Source organism: Lepidochelys olivacea (genome assembly GCF_965140295.1).
Source record: "Lepidochelys olivacea isolate rLepOli2 genome assembly, chromosome: 12".
Lineage (NCBI taxonomy): Eukaryota > Metazoa > Chordata > Testudines > Cheloniidae > Lepidochelys > Lepidochelys olivacea.
Genome location: NC_140422.1, coordinates 35106146 through 35124812, shown reverse-complemented (window position 1 = coordinate 35124812; position 18667 = coordinate 35106146). Strand labels below are relative to the sequence as shown.

The following is an 18667-nucleotide window of genomic DNA, read 5'->3' as shown; positions in this document are numbered from 1 at the left end:
TGAGGAGGGTCAGGTCACATGGCACTAGATTGGTGCCGACAGCAGCACGAGACGGGGAAAGTGCATGCGCAACCCAGATGAGCACTGCTGCTGAAATTCTCCGATCAAAGGCAGGGGATGCACCAACACCTGCAATGGAGCACCCACAGGGACACTCCTCAAAGAAGAACCCACTATTTCTTTTGGTATACAACTGAAAGGACTTTTGAAACATAAAATAATCATTGCTGAAGTGTACAAATATTTTTTAATTGTATGCAAAACTGATAATTCAGACAGTTAATGCAGCTAATTAGAACCACTGTCAATCTAATGCTGCAGGTCTATTGTGTATTCTAGATAACACTGACAATTACCATACCATACAAATTAATGCATTTAAATTAGATTTCATTTCCCCAAGGTAAGGATACAGCGTTGATATAGCACCAGTTTCCTTTATTGATCAGCCCTCGTGGTTGCAAAGATACTGGTTTATGTATTAATTTTACATTCTCCAGTAATTCTGTAGAATTAAAAATAGTAAGTTTAGCATCAAAGAAATGTACAAGGTAACTAGCAAACACCAAGTTAATTCAACTATACAATGCAAGTCACTCCTCTAAATTCCTAACAACAAATTTTTCTGCCTCAAAGCCTGTTTTTGGCTAAATTTAAAGTACTGTTGCCCCTTTTTGATCCACACAGCCAGTCAAAGTTTAGGACCCTATGGATGTTCCAGTTGGATGTAGAAATTAATGGAGTCTGGTACTTTCTCAGATGCAATCTTGTTTATTTGCAAGTAATGTACATGTCCCGCTTCTCTGAATGCGGAATGAATGAAGAACAAAAGAAGCAGTTTCTTAGCTTACAGCTCCAATCCTCTTTAGCCAACAGACACAAAAGCTCTCTCTCAAGGATCACACTGTGCTCACCAGCTACTGCTTGGCTTTCTTGCTTTTTTTACCTTTGCCTTCCCTCACACACACACCAATACTCAAAAAAAGCCCTCCATCCACTTAATCCAAATTCCAGAGCAGGTTCACAAACCCCTTATCTCTTAGGTTGGTGGCTTCTGATTAATTCATTCTGAAAGTTATATTAATTAAAGGGTGTGTTCACATCCAGCCTCAAAGATGCAGTCCGCAGTACTCCTCAGCATATCAGATACATCCTTTTCAGTGAAAGATTATCTCCAATTTGGGTGAGGGTTAATATCAAATCTTTAATAATATTCCTACTCCTATGATCTTATAAAAACCATGACAAGACTGCGGTGTGCATAGGTTTTTTTTAAAAAAAAAATATAAATCTTCGTTAGTTGTAATCCCCTGCAACCAATTTTACTGAAAATTTAGCAAACTTCTCTCTTGGTTTGAATGGAACTGAAATTGACAGCTGTTTCAGTTTACACAATTTTGTATCCAAAATATCTTTGTGCACCAGCACGGACTGATGTTAACATAATGTATGTTAGTTACTGGCTGTTTCAGAGCAACAAAGGAAGCATAACTCACTGATTTACATAAATACCCATCTGTGTCTCTTGTCCCGTTTTAAAAATGTGGCCAAGATCTTCAAAAGTGCTTACCATCCATTGTTAGGGCAACCTTTCCAAAACTGCTCAGCTCCCATTTAGGCTTCAAAATAAGGCGATCAGATTTGCAAAAGTGAGAAAAACAGGGGATGAGCAGTTTTGTAAATATAGCCATTTATTTGAGAACCTACATAGGAACCATTAGATGTGGGGCTCGTTTCAAAATCTGATGAGATGTTTAGAACCTGCACAGCACTCCACAACACATTTACAAGATAGATGAAATGTGGAGCTTAGGGAAATAGTGTACCTTTATAACAAGAGTGGATTATTATTACTACTTTTATTACAGTAGCATCTGGGCCCTAATGAGACGGGGCCACACTGTGCTAGGTTCTGTATAAACACAACAAGAGACTGACAGTTGTTTACACTTGAAATGCTGCAGCTGCGACACTGCAGAAGTTCAGAGCAGATGCTACCTAGGCCAATGGGAGAGGTTCTCCCGTTAGCATAGGTAATCTACCTCCACAAGAGGCAGTAGCTAGGTCAAAATTTTTCCATCAACCAAACGCTGTGTACAACAGGAACAATTATATCGCTATGGGTTGCGGATTTTTCACATCCCTGAGTGACATAGCTGAGTCGAACCTAACTTTTTAATGTAGATCAGACTTAACATGTTCACAGCAGGCATATCTAAATAGACGAGAGACACAAAACGGTGGGAGGAGAAATGAAAGCACAAAGAGGTGAAGTGACTTGCCCAAAATCACACAACAGGTAAGTGGCAGAACCACAAATAAAATAAAGTTTTGTTTGTTTTTCTTACAGTCAGATGTAAACTGAAGAAACAACCAGTAATGCTAGGATCTTTATCATCCTCTATCCTTTATCATCAGTCCATGGGGCCGGATGCGTTGCATCCGAGAGTGCTAAAGGAGTTGGCAGCTGTGATTGCAGAGCCATTGGCCATTATCTTTGAAAACTCATGGTGATCGGGGGAAGTCCCGGACGACTGGAAAAAGGCTAATGTAGTGCCCATCTTTAAAAAAGGGAAGGAGGATCCCGGGAGCTACAGGCCAGTCAACCTCATCTCAGTCCCTGGAAAAATCATGGAGCAGGTCCTCAAGGAATCAATCCTGAAGCACTTACATGAGAGGAAAGTGATCAGGAACAGTCAGCATGGATTCACCAAGGGAAGATCATGCCTGACTAATCTAATCGCCTTCTATGATGAGATTACTGGTTCTGTGGATGAAGGGAAAGCAGTGGATGTATTGTTTCTTGACTTTAGCAAAGCTTTTGACACTGTCTCCCACAGTATTCTTGCCAGCAAGTTAAAGAAGTATGGGCTGGATGAATGGACGATAAGGTGGGTAGAAAGTTGGCTAGATTGTCGGGCTCAATGGGTAGTGATCAATGGCTCCATGTCTAGTTGGCAGCTGGTATCAAGTGGAGAGCCCCATGGGTCGATCCTGGGGCCGGTTTTGTTCAATATCTTCATAAATGATCTGGAGGATGGTGTGGATTGCACCCTCAGCAAATTTGCAGATGATACTAAACTAGGAAGAGCGTTGATATGGTGGCAGGTAGGGATAGGATACAGAGGGACCTAGACAAATTGGAGGATTGGGCCAAAAGAAAACTGATGAGGTTCAACAAGGATAAGTGCAGGGTCCTGCACTTAGGACGGAAGAATCCAATGCACCGCTACAGACTAGGGACCGAATGGCTAGGCAGCAGTTCTGCGGAAAAGGACCTAGGGGTGACAGTGGACGAGAAGCTGGATATGAGTCAACAGTGTGCCCTTGTTGCCAAGAAGGCCAATGGCATTTTGGGATATATAAGTAGGGGCACTGCCAGCAGATCGAGGGACGTGATTGTTCCCCTCTATTCGACATTGGTGAGGCCTCATCTGGAGTACTGTGTCCAGTTTTGGGCCCCACGTTACAAGAAGGATGTGGAAAAATTGGAGAGAGTCCAGCGAAAGGCAACAAAAATGATTAGGGGTCTGGAACACATGAGTTATGAGGAGAGGCTGAGGGAACTGGGATTAGTTTAGTCTGCAGAAGAGAAGAATGAGAGGAGATTTGATAGCTGCTTTCAACTACCTGAGAGGTGGTTCCAAAGAGGATGGTTCTAGACTATTCTCAGTGGTAGAAGATGACAGGACAAGGAGTAATGGTCTCAAGTTGCAGTGCGGGAGGTTTAGGTTGGATATTAGGAAAAACTTTTTCACTAGGAGAGTGGCGAAACACTGGAATGCGTTACCTAGGGAGGTGGTAGAATCTCCTTCCTTAGAAGTTTTTAAGGTCAAGCTTGGCTGGGATGATTTAATTGGGGATTGGTCCTGCTTTGAGCAAGGGGTTGGACTAGATGATCTCCTGAGGTCCCTTCCAACCCTGATATTCTATGATTCTCTTGTGGCCACAAAGTTGGTTTGGGAAACAATGTTTAGATCTAAAACATCTCCAGGAAATGAGTTTTCAAAAACTTTTAAAAGCATTTTGTTTAATTTCATTTGACCTCACATTGTCATAACTTGTTTCCTGCAGTTATACAGATTCACTTAAAAGCTATTTCAATATAGTCATGCACATATAAACAATTAAAAAACACTCTGCTTTAGCCTGACGGAGATGGGGCCAGGGAGAAGTGGGTTTACAAACACTCTCTTCCCCTTTGTTTATGACTAAATAGGTGGGAGATTACTGACAATTTTTATGTTCTAACATAGGGTCATGGCATTAAAAAAATTGAGAACCACTGATCTAGACAAATACTCTCAAACACAAGTGTAATTTATGTTTTAAAAACATGTTGTTTTGAGGATCTTTTTATGATTTCAATCCAATTGCTGGAAAATTTATCAATTCTCCCTAATCAATACCATCCTTTAAATAAGAGGTCAAGTTCAAAGCTTAACATACTAGTAAAAGAGAAGAAATAGACACTTTCAGAGTGGATATCCTCTATCCATCCAAAACAAGTTAATAGACCCTACCTAGTTAGAGTTAGCATTCCATTTTTAAATTTTAAAAAACATACTAAATATTGATTTTACAACATCTCCTTATGATTAACTATAACCCTGAGCTGAAGAACATTGAAAGTTTCAATGGCAAATACTATTGAGGTGGACAGGCAAACATTAAGAGTCCTAGCAGGACCGCAATCATGAGCAACCCTAAAATTAAACCAGTGTCTACAAGGTATGGTGTGATAAGAAAACACATTTCAATTTCATATTTCCAAGGCATCCCAATGACCTAACTCTGCCATGCTTCATTTCTAGTTCTGAGTCTTGTGTCCCTAGGCTGGCAGTAGCTGTGTCCGTGTCAGCCCTTGGAGCAAAATTCATTACTTCACTCAACAAGCGGCATGTTTGAGCTTTACAGAACGTTCTTCTAGAAGGCAGAGGGTTAAAATCACAAAGGTCCTAAAAGATTATGCAATTATTCTTTGGCACTACTACAGCACCTTCTATCTGAGGTACAAATACTTTACAAACTTTAAGTTAGACCTCACAGGTAACTTGTGAGGTTAAGTCCCCATTTAACAGTTGGTGAAACTGAGGCACAAAAAAGTGATCTGACCAAGGTCACACACGTATCTAGGATAATGTCAGAAACAGAACCCACATTTCCTCATTCCTAGTCCTATGTTTGAACCACAAGATGGGAGGAGGAGGGTGTTTTCAGAGCTTCCTGGGGAACTCGGACAACAAGACAGAAATAAACGTTTGACAGAATGAGTATACAGTTATGGTCCACCTAGGGAGAAGAGAATCAGGACCTGAAATGGAGCACAGCAGAGTTAGGCAAAGGGGATGAATTCAAAACAATAAAATGAAATTCTTTTCATATTTTACACACATTTGTATGTACTTATACAACCCCCCTACCAGCACCTTAATGTATTTCACATCCAAAGTTTTTAAATGTTTTCTGGCACTTACAGCCAATGATCAATATTAGTACTTATCTTTTCCCATAAGATCAGAAAACCACAGTGATTACAAGTTTTAATGGGGTATTTAGATTCTCAGTTGAATGGCCAGTATTCACACAGAAGCTCTCTATATTGCAACAATCACTTTATTACAAGTAAGCCAGCTGTTACTAAAGGCAGTCTCCTTTTGACTGGAGAATGATTTCTACTGTGAACTCTTCCCTTTGAAAACCAGTTATCAAAATCCAAGCTGCTAAAGAAAACTGAGTATAATCATATTGTTATTTTGTTATATTACAAACACCTCCATTATGAAATGTGTCTCTGCTCCCACCTGGTGGAAGAATAGTAGTACAGATTTATTAAAAATCTTCTTGCAGTAATTTTGAACAAAAATGAAATAATTTTTGGATAATTTAAGAATGGGGATTTTAGTCTCACAATGCCTACAAATAAACTATTATAACAGTATTCTAATGATATTCAGTCTGCATTAAGCTAGATTTTAATGTAAGTTCACTTATGATACAGCAATATAAGTTATTTGACTTAGCTGTTTTGGTCAAGAAAATAAATCTTGCCAAAAGTAATGGAATGAAAGTTTTGACAGAAAATTAACCTACAAGTCTATGTTCCCACATTTCTTCTGATATCAGGAAAGGTGGTAAGAGGCCAGTCAGAAGATAAAGGCGTCTGTGGAAGAACTGATCCCCAAGGAGCACAATAACCATACCTATTACGTGTTCATTAAGACCATTACCAGCTTGAGACCAACATATTTTGTTGATGTAAGCAACAGAGGTGCTGGAAGTTAAAAGTGACTGGTAAGACAACAACTGGTAATGCCTTTTATCTAGGGCTGTCAAGAGATAGAAAAAATTAATCACGATTAGAATACCATATATTTAAATAATTTTGGATGCTTTCTACATTTTCAAATATATTGATTTATATTACAACAAAGACTACGAAGTGTACAGTGCTCACTTTATATTTATTTTTGATTGCAAGTATATGCACTGTAAAAAACAAAATAAATGGTATTTTTCAATTCATCTAATACAAGTACTGTAGTACAATCTCTTTATCATGAAAGTTGAACTTACAAATGTAGAATTATGTACAAAAAAACTGCATTCAAAAATAAAACAATGTACAATGTTAGAGCTTGCAAGTCCACTCTGTCCTACTTCTTGTCCAGCTAATCACTAAGACAAACAAGTTTGTTTACATTTACAGGAGATAATGCTGCCCTGTTCTTATTTACAATGTCACCAGCAAGTGAGAACAGGCATTTGCATGGCAGTTATGTAATAACAACAACAATCTACATTTGTAAGTTGCACTTTCATGACAAAGAGTGCTTCTATGAGGTGAATTGAAAAATACTATTTTGTTTAACATTTTTACAGTGCAAATACTTGTAATAAAAAATATTATACACTTTGATTTCAATTACAACAAAGAATACAATATATATGAAAATGTAGAATAACATCCAAAATATTTAATAAATTTCAATTGGTATTCTGTTGTTTAGCTGCGATTAATCGCGATTAATTTTTTTGAGTTAATCACGTAAATTAACTGCAAATAATCAACACCCCTAGTTCTAACTGATACAAAATGGCTTAATAGCTAATTATTCACAATTGCATGATGGACAAGACACTAGGTGGCTCGTGTACACATGCATGGCACAATTTGACTAATATTATATGAACCGAGTTGGTTATACACAACTAAGCCATCACTGCATGCACATATGATGTGGATCCAATCAACACAGAGACTGAACTATCCTCTCTCCTCTCAACATAGTCCCTCCAGATTAGGGTTGATACTGAGAGACATAAGATCAACACACCAAGTTGCAGTCAGTCATACACTTTATAAGAAGTCTCGTGATTTTAAATTACTTTTAAAATACTATTAAATGATTCCTACTCTCCACTCTATGCAATATCCCCTCAAAAGAAAAAAAGATATGTTTGCCTATTAATTTTGGGTGGGTTATTTAAAAATGTTTGTTCCAGAGACGACGACGACGACGACGAGAGAGAGAGAGAGAGTGTGTGTGTGTACGTATGTACGTACGTACTATCATTGATAAAAGGATTTTTAGAAAGTTTTTTTTTTTTTAAAACAGAACAATGCATTGTTTTGATAATAGGTATATAGAATCTAATGTAAATTCCCTATGGTACGATAATTTTAAAGTCAGTCAGATTTTTCGTTAAATTGCACAACGCTGCTACTTGAAATCACTTAAAATGTAACATGCCAAAACGCTAACGGGCCCAATTGGATGAAGTGATAAGCTGATAAATGCTCTTACCTTCCCATAAAGCCAGAACTCACCACCATGCCAGACTGGACCAAAACCATTAAAGCCTAATACAAATATTAGAATCGAATGATAACCACTAAGCTCAAAGCATGTGAAGTACTCTGTTAGTTTTAGAATGCTTGCATGACAGATTTAACGGTATGCTATCAGATCAATTTAGGCCCCAAATTCAGATTTATGTTTTTAAAACATTAGAGACCCTAAAAATCAATAGAAAATTTAGTATTTTAACATTAAAAATATTAAATTTTTTAGTGACATTAGGTTTTTTAAAGTTTTTGGTACATATATTTTGATATATTTATTTGTATTAACGAATTACAAAAAGTTAAACATGTGTGTATATGTATGTATATGATAAACACACATACCTCACCACCTATTTGGCTACATTCTATGGTCTGGCTGATCAGGTACATACAGGTGGCTTTGTTTTATTGCAGCTCTATGTAGAGCGGATCCACAGAACAGATGGAGAAACCCCAAGACTGCTCTAACTTACTCCAGCTGCTAACAGCTGAAAATAAGGGAATTTGTTTTTAAAAAATGTTTTTTTAACTCAGCTATCCCTTTAAAGTACTCAACACGCAATTTGAAAAAAATCACATCTTAAAGTTAAAAACTCAGTTTCACAAAATATATATGTTAAATCTCACTATTTTACGACACAATTTTTTTTATGAACTTTTAACAAAATACATTTTTTCTCTTTTTTAAATAATGAGAGCTTAATGCTCATCTGCTGGCGGTGACCCTAAAGCCACAGTATTTGTAAAACCTTTCAAAAACAATTAACTGCAAACCTGAAAATGAACATATATATTTTCCAATGGCCCTTTAACTCAAAGGGATAAAAGGTAAAGTCAAATTGTTCTTCACCATTTTCCTATAGCAATAACCTTCATAATTTTTAAACTTGTTACCCATAGTGCAGTTTATAACATTTTAAAGCTAACAGGGTAAGAAAACTCAAATAATATATAACAAAAGTATACGTGCATCTTGTGATAAAATAAATACAGGAACAACAATTTTGGTATTGAGACAATTGCTGGATGCTTTACATCTAGTCAATGTAATCTAATCACTTAAAAAAATTAAAATTAATTTCAAGGACTATACCTGTTTAAGTCCCCTTTGCCAACTTTGCAGTTTTATAATAATTTTCAAAAAAATACATTTTTCTCTCCTCTTACGTGGGTGAAAGATACATATAAGGAGGGGAAAAAATAGTATCTGGCTATACAGAGAAAACAGTGAAAATAACAAAACATGAAGTGCTTTCAAACATAAACGACAGAACAGTTCCTGTAATTTCTTTCACTTATAATATTTTAGGTGTTACAACTTTAGAGAAAAAATTAGACTATAGTGTAATTTTAAAGTTGACAGTTTCTCATTAAACAGCCATTTCTGTGCTACTCTGACTGTATCTGATCTCATCTAGTTTAAAAGCAAAGCAGAACTGGGCTAGGTCAGTACACTGATCATCTTATGTGAGTAGTTCCGCATAAGCAAATAAGACTACATGTGTGAATAAGTCAGTAGGATTTGCCCCCGCCCCAAGGCAAAATTACAGAACATAAGTATCTTTAGTGAATGAGCCTACTACTTACAAGCCTCATAGAGAACCACTACTGACAGGGGGAAAATAGACTATTTACCTCCACAAGTAGTCCTGCTGGTTTGGGATAGAAAGCCCCAGGTCAATTTCTGGTTAGAGTAGAAAACTCCCAAATACAGATAATCTTTCATTAGAAATTGTCCACACATTAGTTTCCAATTTACTTATAGATTAGTTAATGGCATATCAACAGGATTTTGTGCAAGCATTTTTACATAAGGCATTCTACTTTGCAGATTCATATGACAACATTTTTGGAAGAGTAAATACCCATGGACTGAGTCTCTTGAAGGACAATTAATTAGGTTCATTTACATATTGTGCAAATTTTTATTCAATTTTACCAGAATGTACATTTTAGCTATGGATATGATGGCACTTCTGGCCAAAGTCCCTATTTTTTACAATTTATAACTTTATCCACAAAGTATCATTGGGCTGAGGTTTCTTATGCTTTTGCTCAGGCCTGTTCAGTGGCTAAAAGTAAGAGGTGACTTTTTTTTAATTTTATAATGTTTAAAGAAAGCCTCTCCAGATGTGGGGGATGACATTCACACAAATGCAGCTAGGGTTTTTTTTGACTGCGTACTGAAACACACTAAATTTTCTATTCTTTAGGGCTGTCAAGTGATTAAAGAAATTAATCTCGATTAATTGCACAATTAAAAAAATTGATCGTGATTAATTGTGCTCTTAAACAATAGAGTACCATTTATTTTAAATATTTTTGGATGTTCACTACATTTTCAGATATACGAATTTCAATCACAACACACAATACAAAATGTACAGTGCTCACTTTACATTTATTTTTTATTACAAATATTTGCACTGTAAAAAAAATGTATTTTTCAATTCACCTCATAAAGAGATTGCACTACAGTACTTGTATCATGGAAGTTGAACTTAGAAATGTAGAATTATGTACAAAAAAACTGCATTCAAAAATAACACAACGTAAAACTTTAGAGCCTACAAAGTCCACTCAGTCCTACTTCTTGGTCAGTCAATCGCTCAGACAAACAAGGTTGCTTACAATTTGCAGGAGATAATGTTGCCTGCTTCTTGTTTACAATGTCACCTGAAAGTGAGAACAGGCGTTCGCATAGCACTGTTGTAGCTGGCATTGCAAGATAGTTACATGCCAGATATGCTAAAGATTCATATGTCCCTTCATGCTTCAAGCACCATTCCAGAGGACATGCTTCCATGCTGATGAGCGGTTCCGCTTGATAACGCATATTCATTTTCATCATCATGAGTCAGATGCCACCAGCAGAAGGTTGATTTTCTTTTTTGGTGTTTTGGGTTCTGTAGTTTCCGCACTGGAGTATAGCTCTTTTAAGACTTCTAAAAGCATGCTCCACACCTCGTTCCTCTCAGATTTTGGACGGCACTTCAAATTCTTAAACCTTGGGTTGATTACTGTTGCTATTTTTAGAAATCTCACATCTGTACCTTTTTTGCATTTTCTCAAATCTGCTGTGAAAGTGTTTTTAAAACGAACTTGTGCTGGGTCATCCTCTGAGACTGCTATAACATGAAATATATGCAGAATGTGAGTAAAACAGGGCAGGAGACATACAATTCTCACCCGGAGGAGTACAGTCACAAGTTTAATTGACGCATAATTTTTTTTTAACAAGCATCAGCAGCATGTCCTCTGGAATGGTGGCCGAAGCCTGGAAGGAACATACAAATGTTTAGCATATCTGGCATGTAAATACCTTGCAATGCCGGCTACAAAAGTGCCATATGAACGCCTGTTCTCACTTTCAGATGTCACTGTAAATAAGAGGCAGGCAGCAGTACCTCCCATCAATGTAAACAAACTTGTTTGTCTCAGTGATTGGCTGAACAAGAAATAGAACTGAGTGGACTTGTAGGCTCTAAAGTTTTACACTGTTTTGTTTTTGAGTGCAGTTATGTAACCAAAAAAAAAATCTGCATTTGTAAATTGCACTTTCACGATACAGAGATTTCACTTACCTACTTGTAGGAGGTGAACTGAAAAATACTATTTCTTTTATCATTTTTACACTGCAAATATTTGTAAACAAAATAATTTAAATTCAACACTGTACACTTTTTCTGAGTTGTAACTGTAATCAATTTGAAACTGTAGAAAACATCCAAAAATATTTAATTAAATGGTATTCTATTATGATTTAGTAGTGTGATTAAAACTGCAATTAATTGCAATACATTTTTTAACCATTTGACTGCCCTAAAAAGGATGAAACAAAATCTAAGAATTATGTTAATGAAATGTTATAGCTGATTAACATTAACTGCATTTCTTAACTCTAACATAAGCAATCTGAACACTCTTCCCTTGAATATATGCATTATAACAGGATCACAAACACTGGTCAATGAGACATACTATTTAGCAAATACAGTTCAACAGAAAGCAAACACTTTTTTCTAAACTGCTCCTCCAGTAAGACTGTTAAATTAAACTCTGTGCTGTTAAATTTAAACCATGCCTCGTGTAGCTTTAAATGCTTATATGTAGCATTTATATTACTGTATTTTTGTTTTAGGATCATATGAGATTATTGCAATGTTTATTCAAAGGACAGAGTTGAAATAAGAAAAGGAGTACTTGTGGCACCTTAGAGACTAACACATTTATTTGAGCATAAGCTTTCATGAGCTACAGCTCACTTCATCGGATGCATGCAGTGGAAAATACAGTGGGGAGATTTTATATACACAGAGAACATAAAACAATGGGTGTTACCATACACACTGTAATGAGAGTGATCAGGTAAACTATTACCAGCAGGAGAGAAAAAAAACCTTTTGTAGTGATAATCAAGGTGGGCCACTTCCAGCAGTTGACAAGAACGTGTGAGGAACAGTGGGGGTGTGTGTGTGTGAAATAAACATGGGGAAATAGTTTTACTTTGTGTAACGACATATCCACTCCCAGTCTTTATTCAAGCCTAATGTAACGTTGTCCAGTTTGCAAATTAATTCCAATTCGGCAGTCTCCCGTTGGGAGTCTGTTTTTGAAGTTTTTTTGTTGAAGAATTGCGACTTTTAGGTCTGTAATCAAGTGACCAGAGAGACTGAAGTGTTCTCCGACTGGTTTTTGAATGTTATAATTCTTGATGTCTGATTTGTATCCATTTAATTTGCAAACTGGACAACATTACATTAGGTTTGAATAAATACTGGGAGTGGATGTGTCATTACACAAAGTAAAACTATTTCCCCATGTTTTTTTTCCCCCTACTGTTCCTCAGATGTTCTTGTCAACTGCTGGAAGTGGCCCACCTTGATTATCACTACAAAAGGCTTTTTTTTTGCTCTCCTGCTGGTAATAGCTTACCTGATCACTCTCGTTACAATGTGTATGGTAAAACCCATTGTTTCATGTTCTCTGTGTATATAAAATCTCCCCACTGTATTTTCCACTGCATGCATCCGATAAAGTGAGCTATAGCTCACGAAAGCTTATGCGCAAATAAATTTGTTAGTCTCTAAGGTGCCACAAGTACTCCTTTTCTTTTTGTGGATACAGACTAACATGGCTGCTACTGTGAAACCTGAAAGCTGAAATAGTTACCCACTTTATAACTATATTAGTTTTCTGAATTGTGTAATTAAAATCAAACTCAATCTTGCATTAAGGTAAGTGTCTCTTCTCTCTTTCAATACTGTACACTTTTGTTTTAGGCAAAATGTGTTACTCTTCTACCAGAACATCCACTCTAGTGTCTGTTAACTATACCTGCAATCTTTATGGCTACAGGATCCTCTGAAACTGGAACAGGTCCCTCTTTGACTTCAACCTGTTTTTCAGGGACCAGAGTAGATGTGGCAGGAGGGGTACACTTAGTCTCAACATAGGCCACAGGTGTGGAAGCAGAGGGCTTGGAATTGTGAAAAAGACTAGCCCACGATTTTGCAGGCTGATTAACAGGGACTGATCCTGAAACCGGGGCTGTTGCCTCAGTAGTAGGTGAAACATCCTCGAGTTTAGCTTGGTCTGAGTCAGTGCTTTCCATAGTGTGCAATTCTACCCCATTGGCAGCTGTGCCCTCACCAGAGGATTCAAGTGTTTGTCCATTAGTAACACCAAGATTTTCAGTAGTATCAGTACCATCATAAGGTTCTACAACAGCTGTCCTTAAAGGGCTCTCTCTGCCAGCCTCTGAGGGGATGCAGAATTGTTCAGAATTGGTAACACTGCATATTTCAGGCTGCCCTGCAGTCCTGGTATTGTCTAATACACTAGAAACAGAATCATCAGACACAGCTTCACTAATGAAGTCCACAGAATTTTCAGGGCTGTTACAAGTCCTTGGTGAGACTGATGATGGTATGTCTCCTGTAAGTTCCGTATCTTCTGTGCTTATACTATTCAGTCCTGATGAATTTGCATGGCCATTTACAAGAGCCTCTGCAGGAACAATGCCATCACTGACATCTTCCAAATAACTATAGTATCCAGGTGGTCTTTTTTTCTTCTTTTTACGCTCCCGTTGTCCAAGGCCCCCAGATAAGCTATCACTTTCAGGATTAGAACCGCTATCCAAAGCAAGGGCAGGATCAGTGAACTGGCAGTCTATGGAGTTGTAGTTAGTTTCATTAAGAATGTCATCATGGGTTTTCTGAGTTGATGCACAACCAAGGATAAATTCTGGAGCCTGAGGATTCAGAGTGCTTGAAATACTGTAGTCAGTGTTATTCAGCACAGATGACTCTGTCTCAATAACTTCATTAACACCAAATTCAATTCTCCGATAATCCTCCCCTGGACAAAATAAATTAAAAACGTCTGTTAGTGAAGTCCAGTCACAAAGATACAAAATTAGTAACAGACAAGTCTGTTTTCCTGAAATGTAAGTATAAATGACATTCCTCATACAAACAAAAAACATCCTCAATGTCCATTTGTATCTTGAAAAAGGATGGTTTTTAAATATTTTAAAATGAAATGAGGATGAAAAAAGTATCAAAGTTTTCCTGTAACACAGAGTAGGACTTCAGTTTAAGAAAATATGGGCACAGATCCTGCAAGAAACACAGTTGTACCCTTTCAGCCATATGGAGTCTCAATGACTTCACCGGTAGTCTGCCGGGATCCAACTGCAGGACGAGGAACATAGAGTGTGATGAAAAGAACCATCTTTTTCATACTACCGCACATCTTTAAAGAAGGTCTTATTTTCTATGACAAAAAGAAAAGGAGTACTTGTGGCACCGTAGAGACTAACCAATTTATCCGATGAAGTGAGCTGTAGCTCACGAAAGCTTATGCTCAAATAAATTGGTTAGTCTCTATGGTGCCACAAGTACTCCTTTTCTTTTTGCGAATACAGACTAACACGGCTGCTACTCTGAAACCTGTCATTTTCTATAACAGTAAGTCTATAAACTGCATTTTTCCAAAGTAAAGTAAAATCTACCTTTGCAACTGATAAGATTTTTTAATTAAGAATATTTAAGACACATCACAAATGGCAGAATGATATTTTACATTCTACTCAACTGGAAATGTTTCAGGTTTTGGAAATCCAAAATTATCAGCAGCTTAATAATAAAAAGATAGGATATTCATTTTATGTGTCACAAGAAATACAACTAATGTGACTGGATCAAAGCCAGACACAACATTACATTTAAAATATAAACTGATTGAAAGTGAGTATATGAACAATGAGAAATAATTTACCTCGATAATTTCATAACTTTCAAGAAATGCTAAGAATTTTTCTCATAACAGACTGAAATATATCGAAATGCTGTCATAGTCATGTTTTTTTAAATGTAAAACCCTAACTAAATTCCTGTTTATACATATATCAAAGAACCGTATGTTGCACGTGTATGGAACTTAAGTAACCACCTCATGTATATTTTATCAATAGATTACAAAACTAGAAACACTACATGCCTCAGGCTGCCTTGACATTTAAAGTGTATTAACTATGACAGAAATTTTCATTAATACCAAACAGGGGTATAATGTACCGTACATACTTGTTCATTAGCCCATTTGTTTATAAGCTGACCCCCCAAGATGGATAGGTAAAAAGAGTAAAAACTGTATGACCCTTTCATAAGCCAACCCTATATTTCAGGGGTTGGCAAACTTTGGCTCCCGGCCCATCAGGGTAAGCCGCTGGCGGGTTGGGACATTTTGTTTATCTGTAGCGTCTGCAGGTATGGAGCCCCTCAGTTCCCTGTGGCCGAGGTTCGCCGCTCCCATTGGCTGGGAATGGCGAACTGCGGCCAAAGGAACTGAGGGGCTCCATGCCTGCAGATGCTCCAGGTAAACAAAACGACAATGTATTAGATATTCAATTCAATGATTTAATAGAGTTTAAAATCATCAAATTTTGGTGTAGACTCGTTTATAAGCCGACCCCCGCTCTACGATGCGTCACTTTTTTACCAAAAATATTTGGCTTATGACAGAGTATATAAGGTAATTAAGATTATAAAATTCATGCTGTTTTTTTAATTTTGAATTTTAGTGGTTCCCAGGACAAATTTTCATTAATATTTAATCAGAAAACAATTTTGTGTGATTTTCTATGGTACATATATTACTGCTTCCATGAGCTTGAAAACATTTGTTTTCTGTTTTGCAAAAGGAACAAAAAAAAAGTGTTGCTAAAAAGTGAGTTTCAGATCATCCTTTTCCTACAGGATTCCTGTTCAAACAACACTGGTCACTATTTCAAAATAAATACTTATAATATGGTGCACTAATCTCTACATCTACAGATTCAACTAGTTTACCTATACATTTGCTAACAGGATAACACGATTTTGTGCAATTTATTTGTGCACACGGCATTTCAACATATCCACGTTAATGAGTGTATCAGTGTCATGAACACTTGTTTTTATGCAACAGAGCATAACAAAGTTGATGCCAATCACAATGTTTTTAAGTTTTAGGAATAAATTGTGTATTTTTCTTAATACCTGTTGAAATCTTCCTATCCCTTCCAATCCCTAATTAAAACTTATTAAAATTTGAAACCAATCAAGCATAGGATTTTTCCTAAATTCTTATTAGAAAAAATTGCTTTTGGACTAAGACTTGGTATGTGATTTTATAGTCTGGAGCAAAATTGCACATGCTATTAATCCCACAAACAGGGGATTATTAGCAAAGGAATTTAAGTCTATTACCTATAGCCAAACTGCAGTAAGAAAAAATACTTACTTTATAATAACCGTAAAGTGGATAAAATCAACCAAAAAGGAGTTAAGACTTTTACTCCTTTTTTAAATCAAACCCCTGAAATACCTCTTATTTACAGGAACTGTGAAGGTTGGGTCATAACACTCATTTCCACACTGCCACTAGTTATGACAAAATCTTATTTGTTTTAACATTGTATTTAGTGCCTTTTTAAAGAAAAATATGAAAGAGACCAACTTTCTTTTATGGTTATTTTTGTACCTTCCACTTTGCTTCCAGCCACCTTTGTTTCAATCCATTCCGTGGTGTTTCGAGGATCTATTGTTGCATGGATTGAAATGGATGCACCTGAAGGTATGAAGAATACTGCACATTGACAAGATACCCTTTGAAGATGTTACAATGTATCATGTCAATGCATTATAATGAAAGCTGTGAATGCGTATTAAGAATTAGTATGCACTCTCTATCATGCAGTTTTTTAGCCAAATGCAATTATTCATAATATGCATCAACAGCTCCTCCAGCCATTCACTGTAGATATCATTACACCATAAAAACAGTAACATTTTATACTATGGTTATGTGATCAATGGGTAATCTCAACGTTACTAACAAGACTTTGCCTGAGTAATTTTTTCCATTTTAGTTTCAACTGCTTCTTATGCAGCCATAACTATGATACTATGCAGGCATTATAGTGCATGTTTGTTAAGTAGGACACATTTTTGAGGCAAAGTTTGATTTGCCATCATTAACCAATCTCAGGGGAGGGAGGGAGTATTTATGGTCTGGGCAGGATCTGAAAAACGTTTGCAGAAACCAGCTTTCTATATAGCCTGTGCTAAACCATACAGAAAGCCATTTGGGTAATCACCCCTATTTCAAACTTAGGCGTTTAAAGTCAGGCACCTAAATCCATATTTAGGCACCTGGATTTTTTTTTTTTTTTTTTCCAGATTTCCAAAGGTGCTAAGCACTCACAACTTCCACTGACTTTAGATGGAGTTGTTGCTCAGCACCACTGAAAAGATTAGTTAGGTACCCTGAATCTTTGTTTAGGCATGTATGTTTAGTCACCAAAATTTGAAAATTATGGCCAATGACTTTTATCTTTATGTTTATGTTTTCCCTAATGTTACCTTGTGCATTTTGTTCTTCTATAAAATTTTAATGGCTATTCCAAATGCCGCGCTAATGACCAGCCAAATTTAAAACAAAAATCAAGTATATTTTTAGCTAAAGGAGATCTGGATTCTATTCCCAGTTTTGTGACTAGCTTCCCAGATACCTTTGGACAAGTCTCAACTTCTCTACAATTACGTTAACTCAGCTCTAAAAAGAGAATACTTATCTACTTTGTAAAAGTATTATGCAGACTATTATAAAGAACTGAAATCCTCAGATGGAAGGTGCTATGTAAATATGAAATATTATCTCATTATGAAACCAGGCAGGGGTTTGGTTTTTTTCCTTTTTAAGGTGTGGAGAAAAGGTGTGCATGTGGGGAGAAAATAGTGATCATTACTGCTTTAAATCAGAGCTCGGTAATACATTTTTACATTGCGAGTCATACTTTCTCTCTCTCTCTCTCTCACTCTCCAAAAAAGGATTTTCCAGAAAAACAGCTGAGCCACATAGAAACAGAATGTCATGCTGAACACTAAGCAGAACACTGCTCTCAGAGTCATCTTCAGGCTGCAACTGCCAAAGAATACTCTGTGTTGAGACTTTTACAGAGGGGGCACTAAAAGTCCACAGATGGTTAAGTGTTATCCAAGCTATTTATTTTAGTCACTCCTTGATTAAGAACTCCATACTAAGCAATTGCCCTAAGCAATTTTTTCAACTGAATTCTAAAAGCTTCCACAAGAAGTTTTTAACGGAATTGTTACAGCACAAACTGCCACAGCGAAGTAGCGAGCATACTTACTACAGTTAGCTACAGAAAAACGTTAAAACAACATTCTCAAACATTCTTGTCGATTTCAATGGGCTAGCAAGTGTTGAAAAAGCAGCCTGACAGATACATGCGCATACACATGCTAA

The 18667-nt window shown here is 36.7% G+C and overlaps 1 protein-coding gene across 4 annotated transcripts in view; it reads right to left on the bottom strand.

Moving 5' to 3' along the window:
* The window catches only part of USP10 (ubiquitin specific peptidase 10), a 74644-nt gene that overhangs the window by 25982 nt on the left and 29995 nt on the right, over positions 1 to 18667 (bottom strand). For 2 of the 4 annotated variants that reach the window (XM_084644687.1, XM_084644688.1), the window contains exons 4-6: positions 16880 to 16966; positions 13187 to 14212; positions 414 to 505 (exon numbers count right to left, since the gene is read on the bottom strand). In XM_084644687.1, coding sequence (XP_084500813.1) covers positions 414 to 505; positions 13187 to 14212; positions 16880 to 16966 — 1205 coding nt within the window. The remainder of the gene's footprint in view (positions 1 to 413; positions 506 to 13186; positions 14213 to 16879; positions 16967 to 18667) is intronic. The other 2 variants (XM_084644689.1, XM_084644690.1) reach the window with 1 other exon arrangement.